Here is an 18,465-nt window from a genome sequence, read left to right as displayed (position 1 = left end):
GGTGATAGTTCATAGATTACAATCCTCAAATACAAGTGGCTTGTTCTCTTCCTCAAACATAGCTGATTGTTCCTTTCCAGCAAAGGATGTTTCATGTGGATGCTATTAAGATTCCTTCCCTGTTGGTAGGATAAACAGGATGGCAACCTCAGGGTATTATAGAAGTGGGAAAGAGCCTGGGTTGCTGCAGGCCTGCAACCATAGACTAAAATGCTGTAACAGAATGTGGGAATAAAAGTCTGGGGAGAACTGGCCCAGGTGAGGCAGCTACTCAGGCAAATCGTAGACATCATTAAGCATTGACGCTCCACTCTGCGAGAATGACTGACATGAGAGGCCGGCTAGTGCAACAGCTGACAGTCCACAGTAACCTAGTGCACAGTGATGCAGCAACAACATTCGTTTATTTCACAGTGATCCAAGTGTTTTGCAGTCAACCAAAGTGATTTTTTCATCTTGAAGGTTTTGGGCTTCTTAGGAATTTTTTTTTTTCAAATGTCAGTGTAGAATTTATACCAAAAAAAGTTAAAAGTTGAAAATAGCGCAGTGTGGCACAGTGTGACTAGCACGTTCATTCAGCATACCAAAATCTACAAATCTTGCCCCTTGTATTATTTAAAATCATGTTTTTTACCTTGTTTTATGACTACTTACATGTATAACAGGACAAAATCTGATAAGTTAGACAGGAATTTTTTCATCCAATTATAATAGGAAATATACCTAGAGCTTTATTGCAATAGCCTACTAGAATCTCAAAGAACATTAGATATGGTTATTTTAAGGATTGATTACAGGGCTATTAAAAATAAAGTATAAGAAGAAAGTCTCGAGGGAAGAAATGTAATAGTATATATAACAAGATAATCTGATTGAAAATAAACATAAATGTTTAGGAGAGAATCTTATATTTTAATGATTTCATATTTGGATCCTTATTTTAGATTTTTTTTCCCAAAAATGTTTCAACCACAAAGTTTTAATAAATATTTCAGAACTATAAGATCTAGTGAATACATTAACTAATAGGCCTACATATTAGATCATAAAAGATCAAGTTTAAACTCAGACAACTCATTGAATATCACATAAAATAAAGTCAGCTAAGAACCAGGAGGATTATAAGAAGAAGAAGGTGATCTCAGCCTACACGACAGGTCACTTCACACACAGACTCCATAAGTATGGTCTATGACTCCTCCCTCTATGAACAGTGTGAACATAGACGATGGACCGTGCAGACCCAGAACATTCACTAACTTTACATACACATTTCTCGAAAATCTTAATAAGTACAGTATTTCAAATACAGGCAACCCCACCCCCGCTTAATGAACGTTCACAGAAAAAAAATTTCGCTACAACGAACATTTCCTTTTACTACCATCTGCTCATATAACGAACACCAAACTCACTTTAAAAAAATTTTTATCTAGGTAATTTTTTCCAAGTTTGAAAGCCCTGCTGTATCACACAAGCCGACAGGCTATTGTATACACCAGCGCCTCTCGTGGACAAAACGCGCACCACTCACTTCCCCTAGTTCAAACCAATAACAGCATCAGCAGCAGCTCATATTCCCTCGCTCAACATGCCACCAAAACGCCCTGCAATGTCGCCTAGCAATTGCTAAGAAGACCAGGAAATCTCTTACTGTCGAAGTGAAGTTGGATATTATTCAAAGACACGAGAGAGGCGAGAAAACTAATAATAGCATTTCTTGCCACCATGGCTCGACTCCATCTACTGTCTACCATTTTCAAGTCAGCAGACTCTATTAAGAAGGCTGGTCAGACTGTATCTTCCTTGCAAGCTAAAAGAACCACCTGAAATCATGACTCTGCAATGGATAAAACAGAAAGCCTTGTGGAAATGTGGTACACAAGTTTTGTATGCAGCACAATGATGCGCCCTTTGTTTACATTCCACAGGTTGCCAGCTAGCGTCTTTCCCGCTCCACTCTCCCTCCCTTCATAAATTTAAGTTCATCATTATAAAGTTACTTACACACATACATTAGTGTACATTATAATAATTTAAATCAAACCGCTTAAATGTTTAACTTCATAATTTTTACTTTCATTAAACCTTTACTGTACTACTATGATGCACTCTCGCTTTGTTTACTCTCAATGGAAGTTCAAGTCAGGGGTGAAACTTGTTATATTTGGTTCGCTTAAAGAAAATTCGCTTAACGAACGTTTTTTAGGAATGTAACCCGTTCGTTAAGCGGGGTTGCATATATATATATATATATATATATATATATATATATATATATATATATATATATATATATATATATATATATATATATATATAGTGGAGACTCAATACTCGAACTTAATCAATTCCAAATGGCTGTTCAAGTATTAAAATGTTTGACTATTAATATCTATAAATCAGGTAATTCGTTCCAGCCATTGCCAAACCCAAGTTTTCAAAGGTAGTAGTTTAATTTTGCAGTCACCGCTAGCACTGATGCACAGAAGCAGGGTTAGCCTGTCTTTCATGGGCTTGTGTCCTGCCAAACACTTCTCATCCTTTGCTATATAGGTCCTGTTTGGTAGTTTTTTTTTCCACAAAACAGGCCAGTTTCATCACAATTAAAGATCTCTTGTGCGCTAAAGCATTCCTTATCCACAAATTTCTTAAATTCAGGCACAAATTTCTCAGCAGCAACTCAGTTAGCACTTGCAGGCTCGCCTTGCTTCACAACAGAATGAATTCAAGTTTTTTTCTTGAAATTCCCAAACCACCCCTTACTTGCTTTAACCCTTAAAGTACAGGGGGTTGATATACTTTCCATCTGTTACAACGGGGAAAAATCACACCTGTCAAAAATGCTAAAAATATTTTTTCCTTATAAAAACATATTTCTTTGTGTTATTCTGAGTACAACGATGTAGTTTTTAACATGTTATGACCTCTGAGAGCAGTTATTGTATATAAAAAAAATTCAAGGCAGAACCTGCCGCTAAGAAATACCCCCAAGCTCCAATAACACTGCGCTCTCTCTCTCTCCTTTTGGGCATTTGAATTTGATGTAAAAGTAGGAACTTTTGCAGTTTCATGTCAAGAAAATGCAAACTCAGATATGAAATGATGTGCAAAACAGGAAAAGAAAAAGAAACCACATATTACAAGTATTGTGAATATCTATAAAAATTGGAATCTGGCAACTCTTATTAGCAATGGGATTCATGTGACTTGGCCGACAAAGCACAATCTTGTAGAGGCAACCAGGGATGACACACACACCAGTGCATTGTTTGACGGGAATAGGCTACGTGAGGAGGTTTATGAACGTCGCTGTGAGGGTTGGTCTCTGTCTCCCAGATTACTATCAGAATCACTACTGGAGTCTTCACTTTCTTCTGTCTCAATAAAAAATCACTATCTTAATTTTCATCACTCCTCAATGTCATTACCGAGTAACGGGCCGCCATGGTACAGTGGAACCATGCGCGCTTTGGGATCTGAGGGGGTCTCCAAGCGCACGGGTTCGAATCCTGTCCACGGTCTGAGTGCAGGTTGGGCTTCCTTACTCAGGGCAACAGTTTCCTAGCGGGTGGGCTTTGAGATAGGAGATATCCCAAAAAGTATCCCCTTTAGCCCATAAATTCCTGTGAAAAGCCCACATGGTAAAAAAAATAAATAAATAAATAAAATAAAATAAAATAAATTAATTAATAAAAAATAAAAAAAAACACTGACATAACATCACTCAGTACCGTTTCCTCCCTCCGGGTCACGGGGGTTGCCAGATATTGCCTCAAAATGGGAAAAGATAATCTATTGTGAGGGAACATATGTCTCAAGACTCTAGCAGGCGAGCAATAAAAGATGCCAGATACCTCCACTTGCCCCAGGACCAATACTGATGGGGAGAGATTCAAACGTTTAGCGCGGAAAAATTATGATTTCACGTCACGAATTTCAACTGACGTCACAGCGGTAGTTAATACTCCTGATAATTTTAGAGGAGGTAAGATTATTTCTGAAAAGTTCACGTGGAGGTCTCTGACTCAAGATTCCTGGATTTATGATGTGGTGAAGGGGAAATTTCTTGTTTTTGTGTCTTTGCCTATTCAGACTGTAGCTCCTCGTCCTCTAACCCTCTCTCAAGCCGATGATTGGGCTTTGGACAATGCTTTACATCACTTCTTTATCTAGTCAATTGTGGAGCCTTGTTTACCTGATGTTCATGATTTCTTTTCAAATGTTTTTCCTACCACCAAGCCAGTTGGCCCAGCAAGAGTCATTCTAAATTTAAAATACCTTAATTTTCATGTACCTTACTTACATTTTAAGATGGATACATTGAAGGATGTCATACCTTTAATTTACCCTAACTGTTTCTTTGTTACAGTGGATTTTTAGGATGCTTATTACTCCATTTATGTTAGGCTTGAGGACAGGAAATGGCTACAGTTTATGTGAAAGGGCCGTTATTACAGATTTACTTGCCTCCTGCAGGGGTTATCTTCTGCCCCTCGCATTTTTACAAAGTTAATGAAACCTGTCTTTTCCCACCTGCAATACCTTAGGATGGTCGTGTTATGTTATTTGGATGGCTGTCTTTTCACTGCTTCATCAGTAGAGATTTTACAGGCTCAGGTCAGCTATGCCTTGCATTTCTTTGATTCCCTGGGTCTCACTGTCAATGTGCGGAAGTCGGTTCTGGACCCTACAAAGAAGGTTACGTTCCATGGTGTGGTGTTGGACTCTGTCGCCATGACTACCACTTAACATCTCATAGGAAGGAGCGCATTAAGGAACAAGGCTTGCTGCTACTTAAGGGTAATGTCACTTTACGGGACTTATCGTCTTTTGTTGGTTTGACAGTGGCCTCTGCACCTGCAGTAGAGTTAATTCCTCTCTGTTACAGGTATCTGGAGTTGATTCGAGACCAGGGTCTCGCCTGGTCCTGTGGTGATTTTGACAAGTTTATTACTTTGTATTGTCATGCCCAACATTTGGTCGCTTGGTGGGTGGCCAATATAGACTTTCAGGAGAAGTTTCTCCTCTCTTCTTCCCCAGATTGTGAGTTGTTTACAGATGCCTGTCTGACTGGTTGGGGCACTTCAATGGGACATGTCACAACTGGAGGTCACTGGGCCCAGGAGGAGCTGGATCATATAAACATCCTAGAGTTGAAGGCCATTCTGTTGGGCTTGCAGTCCCTGTGTAGGGATAGGTCTAGCTCCCATATTCAACTCTGTTCTGACAACACTACTGTAGTTGCTTGTATAGATCGTTGTGGCAGTACAAGACCTAATCTTCATGCCCTTACAGTGCAGATTTATGAGTGGGCTGCTTCTAGGAATATTACCCTGTCAGCACAGCATATACAGGGTTTGTACAATGTGACAGCTGATGTGGAGTCCAGAGTTAGTAGGATGGATGTTTAGTGGATGTTACAACCCGATATTTTTAACAGAATTTGTCAGCTTTTTTATACTCCAGCTATCGATCTTTTTGCCACTCGCTTAACCCCTTCCTCGGCAGAAACAAGTATACTCGTTTTCACTAAATGTTCTGTTTTCAGTCGTCGACAAGTATACTCGTCTAAAATTTTACTTTCAAAAACCAGCTACAGATGTATATATTCATTTTCACTAAATGTTCCGTTTTCAGTCGTCGACGAGTATACTCGTCTAAAACTTGACCTTCAAAAACCTGCCACAGACGTATATACTTGTCGATTCTGAGCCTTTCTAAGCCATTTTACGTGTGAAACGAGTATTCTCATCAAATCGTACGCCTGGCAGAGGCAACAGGGTAGAACGGTGGTGCTCTGGCAAACAGTCATCGCATGGGTGTTGTTTTCATTCACATTACCACTTATTTTTTGTATTTTCAAATAATTTACACCCCAAATGTCAAGTTTTGAGGAAGATAGCGAATATGAACTTTCCCTCAGAAGCTTGAATACTTCTGATGACACTGCCAGTTCATCAGACAATGAATATTTCTCGACAAAGGAGGAGGAGGAGGAGGAGGAGGAGGAGGAGGAGGAGGAGGAGGAGGAGGAGGAGGAGGAGGAGGAGGAGGAGGAGGAGGAGGAGGAGGAGGGAGGTGAGGGGAGAGCTTGGAGTTTATAGGAAGACGAGTTAATTCGTATATGTCTACAAAGGTATTTTCAAAATAAAAAATTAATCACAAAAATGGGGGAAAACAGTAATTACAAGCTGTTTTCATAATCAGCATGAAAAATACTGTATAGAACCAAAATAAAAAAGAAACGTTTTTAACTAAAAAATTGTTGGGGAAGGGGTTAAAATGCTCAATTGCCTGCCTATGTCTCCTGGAAGCCAGACCCATCTGCTATGCGCACTAATGCCTTCACTTTGGATTGGGGTGGTAAGAGCTTATATGCATTTCCACTTTCAGCATTGTCTCCAGAGTTCTGCGGAAACTACAGGACGACAAAGCAACAGCTCTGATGATTCTTCCACTCTGGCTGACACAAGTGTGGTTTCCAACGGCCCTTCAGTTTTTTGCAGCTGATCCAGTTTTGCTTCCACACTGTCCTTTGTTTCTCCCTCAACAACCAACTCTAACACACCCTCGAGCTCGGAGGTTGGTTTTGACAGCGATGGTGCTCTCTGGGCAGCATTCATGAGTCGTGGCCTTTCGCAGGAGGTTGCCCAGTTTTTCCTTCGTTCCTGGAGAGCTAGTACTAGGGCACAATATAGGCCGCATATCAGCAGCTGGTTGTTGTTATGCCTCCGAAGGGAAACTGATCCGTTTCAGCCACCTGTGAGTATCCTGTTGGATCACCTTTTGTTACAATATCAACGCAGCACAGGTCGGGGATACAGCTCCATGAATACAATCCGTTCAGCCATCTCTGCTATTGCTACTATTGATGGTAGTCCTGCAGACAACATCCGTTAGTCTCTCGTTCTATGAAGGCAGTTTTCTTAGAGAGACCTTCTCTTCCACGCTCCCATACAATTTAGGATCCTCAGGTAGTGTTGGATTATATCTGTGGTCTTGGTCTTCTTCAGTTGTCAAGGAAACTAGTTATTCTTATGCTTTTGTTGTCAGGCCACCGCTGTCAGACCTTACATTTACTAGATCTTAGAAACATGTCTGTCACAGAGTCTCGGGTTGGGTTTAGGATTGGAGACTTATTAAAAACCTCTCGTCCTGGGGTCCACATGTCAGACTTGTTTTTTGATGCCTACCCACATGACAGCCGCTTGTGTGTTGTTGACACCATCAAACATTATCTAGATAAGACTAGCTCCATCCGTGGGTCAGTTATGGGTTTTTTCCTAACTACACGACCTCCGGTTCGGTTGGTCTCCCGGGATACATTGCGACATTGGGTGAGAGACGTGATGAGAGCTGCTGGCATTGACATTACTGTCTTCTCTCCCCATTCTACTAGGTCAGCCCCTTCCAGTAAGGCAGCCCGGATGTTGCCTCTTGCTACAGTAGTCTCCACCATTGGATGGGCGAGGGAGTCTACTTTTACCCGACACTATCAGAAGCCTCTTGCCCAGCAGGCCCAGTTTGCTAGGACAGTTTTGTCGTAATGCTTTTGTTCTTTTCTCATGTTAAATTTTGTAAGGGTTTGTGACCCCCTTCTTAGGTTTGCGAAGTGGGGAAAGAATTTTTTTTCTGTAAGTTTCTGGGGATTGGGTTCCATAATGTTCAAGATATATATACACTATATGTGTATATATATCTTGTGGCTTAAACTTAGGATAAAAAATTTGTTCTGTACCCTGTGGAAGGTTCTTGGGATTTTTTGTGATACTGTCTTGAAATACATGTGATGGGTCTTATGTTTGCTATTTTGGTAATTTCCTTACCAACGTTCTGAGTATTGCTTTCCGTTTTTTCCCTGGATTTTGTATTTTAGTAAGTTTGAGGAACCTCTCTAAAGCTCTTGTTGGCTACCGCTGTGACGTCAGATGAAATTCATGACGTAAAATTGTAAGATTAAACGAGTACTTACCATGTATGAAGTTTGATCATAATTTCACGAACATTCAACGACGTCACAGTGGTGTATAATGCCCTCCCTCCCTACCCTGTCTGTTTTGTGATCCTCACTTTAGGGCGAAGGGTCCTTGCGGTAATATGTAACTGCTTCCACAAACCTCCTCTCTAAAAGTGACTGACGGTGGAATGGTAGCATGGCATCTTGTTGTACACCACTGTGACATCGTTGAATGTTCGTGAAATTACGATCAAACTTCATACTTGGTAAGCACAGGCAACCCCCGTTTAACGAAGGGATTACATTCCTAAAAAACACTTCGTTAAGCGAAACTTTGTTAAGCAAACCGACTATAACAAGTTTAACCCTTGATTTGAACTTCCACTGAGAGTAAGCAAAGCGAGAGTGCATCATAGTACAGTGAAAGGTTTAATGAAAGTAAAAATTATGAAGTTAAACATTTAGGTAGTTTAATTTAAGTCATTATAATGTACACTAATGTATGTATGTACGTAACTTTATAATGTTGATGATCTTAACTTTATGAAGGGAGGAAGAGTGAAACGGGAAAGACACTAACCGGCAACCTGTGGAATGTAAACAAAGTGCACATCATTGTATCACATACAAAACTTATGTACCACATTTCCACAAGGCTTTCCATTTTATCCATTGTAGAGTCACGAGTTCAGGTGGTTCTTTTTGCTTGCAAGGAAGATACGGTCTCACCAGCCTTCTTAATAGATTCTGCTGACTTGAAAATAGAGACAGTATAATATGGAGTCAAGATGGTGGCCAGCACTGCTATAGTTTTCTGGCCTCTCTCGTGTCTGTGAATAATATCTAGCTTCACTTGGAGAGTAAGAGACTTCCTGGTCTTCTTACAAACACTAGGCCAATTGCAGGGCATTTTGGTGGTAAGTTGAGCTAGGGAAGACAAGCTGCTGCTGACGGTGTTATGTTTTGACTGGAGAGTGAGTGTTGCGCGTGTTGTCCACGAGAGGCTTGATCTTGATTTTGATCTTTATTCTATAGGTATCCCAGGATTTTTCCTGAGGCAGGCCTTAGTACCAGCAGCTCCTGGTGTATTCAAAAGCCTGTCAGCTTGCATGATACGGTGGGGCTTTCAAATTTGGAAAAAAATTACCTGGATAAAACTTCGTTAAAGCAAGTTTGGTGTTCGTTAAACGAGCAGATGGTAGTAAAATGAAACCTTCGTTGTAGCGAAATTTCGTTGTGTGAACCTTCGTTAAAGGGAGGTTGCCTGTACTCGTTTAATCTTACAATTATATGTACGATCCCTGCCTCTCTGCAAACAACGCTACAATCGTACATATACGATCACTGTACTTTAAGAGTTAAAATCATCATTGAAGTCAGATGTAGTATCAGAAATAAGATCTCGATGCAGCAGCCTAGCCTTCCCACAAATTATGCCCTCTAACAAAGAGGGTTTATCCAATCAACATTTTTTTCATTTCTCCCACTGCTGCAGGTCGCTTAAATTGCCTTTTCACACCAATCTCCACATGAGCTCTTTTAATGAGGTCTTTCTTCTTCAGTATTGTGACAACTGTAGATTTAGCCATACAGTACTCAGCTGCAAGATCGGTTATTTTTCCTCCTTTCTCATATTTATCAATAATCTCTATTTTCATTTCGATGGTTGTCACTACATTCTTGTAGGCTTATTCTCACCACTAACAAGCCTCTTTCGTGACATTGTAAGCTTCTAAATGGAGAAGAAAAAAAAAAGAAAAAAAAAAAAAAAAAAAAAAAAAAAAAAAACTCCGTAGAGAAGGCGCAGGAAAATCTTATTCTTACGACAGTAAAGGATCAACTGGCTGCAGTGGTCCACCAGTGTGGTACATGGGGCAGCGGAAAGGGAGAGACACTTTGTTTACAGCCATGTGGACGGACGTTTGACTAATGGATATTTTTTTTAGTATTAAGTTGAACTTTTGCATTCGACAATTGAAAAGTTTGACTATTTAGACGTTCGAGTACAGAAACTCCCCTACTTACGAACATTCCATACATACGAACAAATCTTTTAAATAAGTCCAAAAAATTGTTTGAAAGATGCTAGGAAACTTCAAATTTCCTGCGCGCATATATAGTTCACGAGTCTGCCACGCCATGGCGCTGCCGAGCTCACTCAGCTGTGCGAATCACTCCCCTGCCCTCCAGGCTCCCGCCATAAACACAAAAGCATTTGTTCACTGTGTCCTCGTGTACCGCCAATTTTAGTGCCATAATTCGCTTTACCTGTGCATCATTCCATCAAAAAATGTCGGGTGTGAAGCGAAAAATAAACGGTGAAGCCAGTGGAAGTGCCAAGAAACGTCAGGCTATAACTTTAGAGGTGAAAATGGACATCATAAAACAGCTTGAGAAATGTGAGAAATGTCTGATGTGGCACAAAAATTTAATATGAATCGGTCAACTGTAGGCACAATTATTAAGAACAAAGAAAAAATAGTGGAACATATGAAATCTGCAGTGCCCATGCAATCAACCATCATATCGAAAAAGAGAGGGAAAGTGATTGAGGAGATGGAAAAACATCTCGGCGTCTGGTTCGAGGACTGCATCCAGAAACGGAAACGTCTATGTCTTATGATGATTCAAGAGAAGGCCCTAAGTCTATTCAATGAACTGAAGGCTGAGTATGGTGAGAATGTGTCATTCACTGCAAGTCATGGGTGGTTTAACTGCTTCAAGGCGCGCAATAACTTGCATAACGTGAAGGTGTCTGGTGAGGCGGTGAGTGCAGATGTTAAGGCAGCTGAGGAATTCCCAGGAAAACTAGCAGAAATTATCTGCCAGGGAGGCTACACACCACAACAGATTTTCAATGTGGATGAAACTGGCCTCTACTGGAAAAAGATGCCTGACCGAACCTACATCAGTAAGGAACCAGGGAGTCATCGCAACGTTCAAAAAATACTATCTAAGGCGCACTTTCCGCCAGGCACTGAAGGCAACAGACGAGAATGATATGACTCTGAGCGAATTTTGGAAGTCATATAACATCTACAATGCCATAAAAAACATTAATACCTCCTGGTGGGAAGTTACAACCACCTGTATGAATGCCGTATGGAAAAAGCTCTGCCCTCAGGTTGTTCATGATTTCACTGGATTTGAAAATATTCAGGAGGAGCAGGAGGAGGTTGTTGACAATTTAATCTCCATGAGTGAGAAACTGGAGCTAGAGCTGGAGGAGCAGGACTTCACAAAGTTCTTTGATGACCATGACAAGGAGTTATCTAATGATGAACTACGAGAATTGGAGAAGCAGAGGAAGGAGGCAGAAGAGGCAGAGGAGGAAGTGGAAATGCCACCAAAACATTTCCAAACTAAAAAGATGGCAGAAGCTTTTGCATCCATAGAGGCAGCCTTGGCAAATTTTGAAGAACAGGACCCAAATGAAAAACGACATGCCAAGGTGTCAGCAGCTGTTCATGATGCACTGAAATGCTACCGTGTCATATACGAGGAAAAAAAGAAGGCTGTGAGCCAGTCGTCGCTTCATCGGTTCTTCAAATGGGTAGATAAACGTGAGGCAACAGTACCATCCACTTCTCAGTCAGTGCCATCTACCCATGAGCCAGTGCCATCTTCATCCTCTACCCACACGCCTGACGCTGACAGCGATGCTGACGACCCCTCCACCACGTCGTTCCTCGCCCGCCACTTCCCCCAACAAATCCAAGTGAACAAGGTAAATCTGACGAGTTTCCTCATTTTTATTTCAAGCATGCAATGTTTTCTGTTTTATATTTCATGTGAAATGCTTTCATGTATGTAACTGACATAGCCCTAACGTTAAAATGTGTAACCTAAATGCGAGTCTGTAACCTAGCGGTAACCATGTCAGCTGTTTGACCCCGATATACAGACGCTTAGTCATCCCAGATTTATAGACACCTGTTCAACCCCCATTGATTGACGCCATGTTAATCTATCCATGTTTATCGATCTTTCTCAGTATGGTATGGTGTCATCCCCGGTCTAACGGATAGGCTTCGTGTTGTGTGACGGCCCTGGTTGTGTTTTCCTGCCCAGCTGACCACACGCCATCTTATCGATTGGTTCGCCAGCCAGTCACCACTACAATATATTTTCTTTTTAAATAAAGTATGTTTCTACATTAAAGTTGTATGAATCACCATCAAATAATATTAAAAGCATTACATATTACAGGTACTGTATAAGGTATGTCGTACTTATTGGGATTTATGTACAGGTATTCTTAATGTAAACAAAACTTTAAAACAATGGGAAAAAAAAGGCAATGGAGACCCGACTTTGGATATACGAACAAATGGAGTTACGAACAGCCTCTCGGTCCCCATTATGTTCGTAAGTTGGGGAGCTTCTGTATTGAGTCTCCACAGTGTATATATATATATATATATATATATATATATATATATATATATATATATATATATATATATATATATATATATATATATATATATATATACAGTGGTACCTCGACATACAATTTTAATTCGGTCCATGACGATCGTTGCACAGGTAGTCCTTGATTTATACAGTAGATGCGTTCCAGAAGGGACCGTATAAAGTAAAAATCATATAAAGTAAAGAATGAATACCCAACTCCCTAGACTTTTTTCTAGTATAAAAGAGTGGACCTGAGCTTTGTACAGTACCTCCAGCCCCTTTCCATCAAGCAGCCACGCGATCCTCATGAGCGTGACTCCCAGCACATCCTCTTCGTCCCTTGGTTGAACAGCCTCGCCCTTCATGGCGAGGCTTAGGGGCATTCTCGCACCACTACCACTACCACTACCACCACCATCACCATCACCAACCACCACCATCACCACCACTAGACTTTGAAGGATGTGTTCAAAATAGAATAATCTTTCACTGTACGTATACATTTTGCATTAAACGCATTTCTAATATGCTTATTAATGCTTTTATTAATAAACTTACAAAGACATAAAAATGACTATGAAAAAGGGAAATGTTTAAACACAAAATTATTTTGTTAGTACCTTCTTCTTCTATTTTCCTACTTCCTCCTCTGATGTGTCACCATTGTTGTCGTCTGTCTTCGATTCTTTTACTTGACTCGGTGTGTGCGGTCTGAAGAAGCTTGTTATTGATTGCTGTTTTTTCTTTTGTTTTTCTTTGAGAAGAACCTCATAGCGCGTCATTTTTTCCATGACCCCTCTGATGACAGCGGTGCTTCTTTCAATACTTGGGTCAATTTCTTCAAGAATTTTCATTGACTGCACCAATAAGTCCATACACTCAAATTGGCTGCTGTGAGGGCTCGCTGAGGTTGTCCCGATGTGTCTGGCGTATCACCACCAACTGGAGATGCTATGAGGTTCTTCTCAAAGAAAAACAACAAAAGAAAAAATAGCAATCAATAACAAGCTTCTTCAGACCGCACACACCAAGTCATGTAACAGAATCGAAGACAGACGACGACAATGGTGACACATCAGAGGAGGAAGTAGCAAAATAGAGGAAGAAGGTACTAATAAAATAATTTTGTGTTTAAACATTTCTCTTTTTCTTAGTCATTTTTGTCTTTGTAAGTTTATTAATAAAAGAATTAATAAGCATAATAGAAATGTGTTTAATGCAAAATGTATACATATAGTGAAAGATTATTTTATTTTGAACACATCCTTCAAAGTCTAGTGGTGGTGGTGATGGAGAGCCAGCGCTCAAGAGGGATTTTTTCTAACTTTCTTTTTTTTTTTGCCCTTGGCTGGCCCTCTTCCCAAGAAAAAAAAAAAAAAAAAAAAAAAAAAAAAAAATCTCGCATTTATGTTCACAAAACAACATTTCTATTAACTTTTTACAAGCCTTGCCCCCAAGAAAGGATTATTTTATACATGGAATACCAAAAAATAAAGCAGAGATGAGATGAGCCACAGACGAAGTGAGACTCGAGGCCAGTCGGCCACTTCTTCTTCTTGTGACCCTTTTGCTTGCGTGTTACTTTCATCATGATGTTTATGTTTCCATTCCTCTATTGCCTGCTATAATGGATATCATATCTTAGTATTCATATACGCTCATGCCATGAGGATAACCTTGACTCTGTGGCACTGAGTGATAGTGAATTATTAATGAAATAACGCGGTATTTCATTAATAATTCACTATTACTTAGTGCTACGGAGGCGAGGTTATCCTCATGGCATGAGCATATATGAATATTAAGATATGATATCCATTATAGCAGGCAATAAAGGAGTGGAAACAAATATCATGGGGAAAGACAACACGCCAAGCTAAAAGGGTCACAAGAAGAAGAAGAAGTGGCCGAGTCACCGCGAGTCTCCCGCTTCGTCTGTGGCTGATCTCATCTCTGCTTTATTTTTTGGTATTCCATGAAAGATTTCACTTTATGCATTACAAAACAATCCTTTCTTGGGGGCAAGGTTTGTAAAAAGCTAATAGAAATGTTTTGTGAACATAAATGCAATTTTTTTTTTTTTTTTTACGAGGGAAGATAGAGTATTGGAGGGTCTGTGCGCCAGTCGGGTCTGTGCGCTAAGCCCCGCGTTAAATCTCATAACACACAAACAGAGTGTTTAAATGGCGGGCCGTAGTTCAAATTTTCCCGCCAGTACCGTTCCAGTGTTGTGTTTGCGCCAGGGAGAGAGAGGCAGTGCGTCTTCCGCTATACTGAGGTAAGTTGTCTTCCGCTAACTGTTTCGTTAACACACATGAATATCAGTGTTAGTCACTGCTACCTATTTTGATACAAAACTGACATAACTTGTCAATCAATTCTTTGTTATAATACATGACTGTCAAATGGTTGAGGATAAACATGCCTGAGTGTCAGCAAATAGGAGAGGGCGTGGGTAGCGCGCAAACCCGCCACAAACGCTCATGGCGGGTCGCGCCCACCAGGCAAAAGCAACACTAGGCTAGAGTGCTTGTTTTGTTTTTGTTTTCTCTTTTTAGGCTATCTGCATTTTCAGTTTTTTTTTTTTTTTTTGGAAAAATGAAAAAAAAAATATTCCATTATGCATGTTAATTTGTATTTTTGCTCTGATCCTTTTCAACAGCCCTTGCTGAAATGGCATCAACACAGCGGTACAAACAAGAACAAGTGGAGAAAGCTGTGGAGCTGGTAAGATCTAAACAGATGTCCCTGAATGCCGCCTCCAAAACTTTTGGTATCCCTTACGCCACCCTTGGGGATAAGGTCAGGGGAAGAAGACCTATGCAGCCTGCTCCCAAAACAGTTCTGTCAATGGAAGAGGAGAAGAAGCTAGTAGATTGGCTGATTGAAGTGTCTAAACGAGGTTTTGGACGGACCAAAGACGACCTCAAAGACATGGTGAAAACCATTCTCGATGATAGGGAAGAGAGGACTGTCTTCAAAAACAACCGCCCTGGAAAGGATTGGATGCGAGCCTTTTTCAAGAGGCATCCAGAGATACGGGAAAGAATTGGACAACCACTTGGCCGTGAGAGAGCAATTGTGACAAAGGATGCTCTAGGTGAATGGTTTCAGCAAATGAAACATTACCTGGACACCATCGATCCCACTTTGTTGACCTCTCCTGACCGGATCTTTAATGCTGATGAAAGTGGTTTTAATATATGTCCAAAGACAAAGAAAATCATCAGCATGACAGGAGCAAAACACGTCTACTCTGTCACAAGTGGCAAACGGCAGCAAGTGACAATGTTGGCCTGCTCCTCTGCCATGGGGCAGTACCTTCCACCGCTGCTGATCTTTCCCTACACCAGAGATCCTCGCTTCAATGCGTTGGAAGGTTTTGAAGAGGCTTTTTTTCAAAAAACTCCAAATGGTTGGATCACTGAGGTGGTCTTTCTTAGCTTTCTGAGGGACATTTTCATTCCCAAATTGGGAGAAAAGCGACCAGTGGTGCTGTTTGTGGACGGCCATTCCAGCCATCATTCCTGGCAATCTGCACGCTGTGTAACGAGAATGGTGTCATCCTTTACTGCCTGAAGGCGCATGCCAGTCACCTTATCCAGCCACTGGATCAAGCTTTCTTTGGGGCAATCAAACTAGCATGGAGTGAAGCCGTCAGAAAGTTTCAGTACCAAACTGGAGAGAGTGTCACCATGTGCACGTTTGCCCGCACACTAAAGAAAGCTTGGGACACTACAGCACGACCAGAGCTTGCTTACAAGGGATTTGTTAAGTCTGGGATCTATCCTTTTAACCCTGAGGTTGTACTCAACTCAGACAAGCTGAAGCCAAGCTGCAGTTTCTCCAGCGCTGCTCCAGTCACTCTCCCTACCTCAGCATCTTTTGGCATCACTGCTCTTCCCGCATGTACCCCAACAATCTCAACCTCTGTTCCTTCTGCTTCACCAGCAGCCAAATCCAAGTTCCCTGGGCCAGAACAAAGAACTCCCACTCTCTCAGCATTCTCCAACATTTTTGAGCTGATGAAGCTGAGCCTGTCATTAGGGAAGGAACAACTCTAAAATTCATGAAGCGCGGTGCGAGGAGCGATACGACATGGATGACCCACCCTATGAAGACTGGAAGGTGTTGTTGGAGAAAACCTTACAGCCTGCCTCACAGTCCCTGCCTTCCACATCCCAGCCTGCCTCACAACCCCTGCCTTCCACATACCAGGCTGCCTCACAAACCCTGCCTTCCACATCCCAGCCTGCCTCACAACCCCTGCTTTACACATCCCAGGCTGCCTCACAAACCCTGCCTTCCACATCCCAGCCTGCCTCACAACCCCTGCTTTACACATCCCAGGCTGCCTCACAACCCCTGCCTTCCACATCCCAGCCTGCCTCACAACCCCTGCCTTACACATCCCAGCCTGCCTCACAACCCTTGCCTTCCACATCCCAGCCTGCTCCACAACCCCTGCCTTACACATCCCAGCCTGCTCCACAACCTCTGCCTTCTACAAAGAAAAATTCCAAAACGATTGATGATTACCTCACGCTGCCCTCATTCCCGAAGAAAAAAGGATTAAAAAAGACCATCGCAGTATTGCCATGCTCAATAAGCGGTGTTGAGTACCGCAAATGATTGAAGAGAAACAGAGAAAGAAACGAGAGGAGGAGAGGGAGAAAATGGAAAGAAAAAGAAAGAGAGAAGAGAGAAAAAAAATTATAGAACAAGAAGCTGAAGCAAAGAGAAAGAGAATGGAGGAAAAGAAAAGGCAGAAGGAAAACAACAGGAAAGAAAAAGAAAAGAGAAAAAGGAAAGAAAAACGATTCAGGACACTTCAGTATGTTTCCCAAAAGCAGAAAGACAAGGAAACAGAAACTTCAGAGAGTGCGGATGAGCCAGTCTTGGACGATGACTCGGATGATGTAATTGATGATATGAACGAGCTCTGTGGAAAATGTCAATGTGAAACAAAAGGAAAGTTAAGGATAAAATGTGTATTGTGTGACAGCTGGTGGCATGCAGAATGTCTGAGTGAGATGAATTTGAGTGAAAAGTCTCAGGAGGACATTGATACAATGGATACTGAGTTTTTTGTAATAAATGTAATTAGGCTATTTTGATACTGTTGAATGATTTTTTCACGGAGTATTCTTAAGATTTTCGTTTCGATTTCTGAAAGGCATTTATTTGTTATTTTGACACTGTTAAATGAAACATTTCACGGAATATTCTTAAGATTTTCGTTTTAACTCTGAGACATTTATTTGTTATTTTGATACTGGTAAATGAAACTTTTCCCGGAGTATTGTTAAGATTTTTGTTTTGAACTCTGTGGGACATTTATTTGTTTATGATATTCATAACTAAAGCACAGTTTTTATGTTTGTCAATACACTATTTTAAAAATAAAAAAGTTAGTTTGCAATCTTTCATTTATTTTTCCAAAGCTTTTACTCCTTGAGAGGCAAGAGGATTTATCAACTACCTATTGAGAGTGATTTTGATAGCTTGTAGATTAAAACAAAGAACTTAAGGCACCTAGCGCGATGACCCGACATGCCATAGCGCACTGACCCCCTGGCGCAACCCCTCCTCAACCTAGCGCGTAGACCCGGCTGGGTGGCGCACAGACCCTACCTAACTTTCCCTTACTTACAGTGCACAATCGGGAAACTGCAGCGATTGAGGGTAGCGCGTTACCCGCCATCATGAGCAGACAAAATTTTACACTCCTTGTTAAAATTTCGTTTTGTATTCAAGTTTGGTGATTTTGTAGCAATTTTTTTCTGCTTAGGGTAGCGCAAACTGCCTCCTCTACTCTAGTGTGTGTGTGTGTGTATTTACCTAATTGTATTTACCTAATTGTAACATACGGGAAAAGAGCTATGCTCGTGTTGTCCCGTCTCCATATCTATTAATGTCCAGCTTTTTCTTAAAATCATGAATATTCCTTGCTGACCACTTCCACGTCTAAACTATTCCATGCTTCCACCCTTCTATGAGGGAAGCTATATTTTTCACATCTCTCCTATAAGTGGCCATTTTAGTTTTTTCCCATGCCCTCTCGACATTCTTTCATTCCACATACACAG

The 18,465-nt window shown here is 41.0% G+C and overlaps 1 protein-coding gene across 1 annotated transcript; it reads left to right on the top strand.

Annotated features, from left to right (window-relative positions):
* Positions 1-14,477: 14,477 nt before the first annotated feature.
* Positions 14,478-16,419, top strand: LOC123518050. Its single transcript, XM_045278597.1, has 2 exons — positions 14,478-14,654; positions 15,039-16,419. Exon 2 carries the CDS (start codon positions 15,050-15,052, stop codon positions 15,953-15,955), a length of 906 nt encoding a protein of 301 aa, XP_045134532.1. The 5' UTR covers positions 14,478-14,654; positions 15,039-15,049; the 3' UTR covers positions 15,956-16,419.
* The last annotated feature ends 2,046 nt before the right edge of the window (positions 16,420-18,465 follow it).

The sequence above is a fragment of the Portunus trituberculatus genome, chromosome 43, assembly GCF_017591435.1.
Source record: "Portunus trituberculatus isolate SZX2019 chromosome 43, ASM1759143v1, whole genome shotgun sequence".
Taxonomy (NCBI): domain Eukaryota; kingdom Metazoa; phylum Arthropoda; class Malacostraca; order Decapoda; family Portunidae; genus Portunus; species Portunus trituberculatus.
The sequence above is the reverse complement of the archived record's forward strand: the minus strand, read 5'-3'. Positions and strand labels throughout refer to the sequence as shown.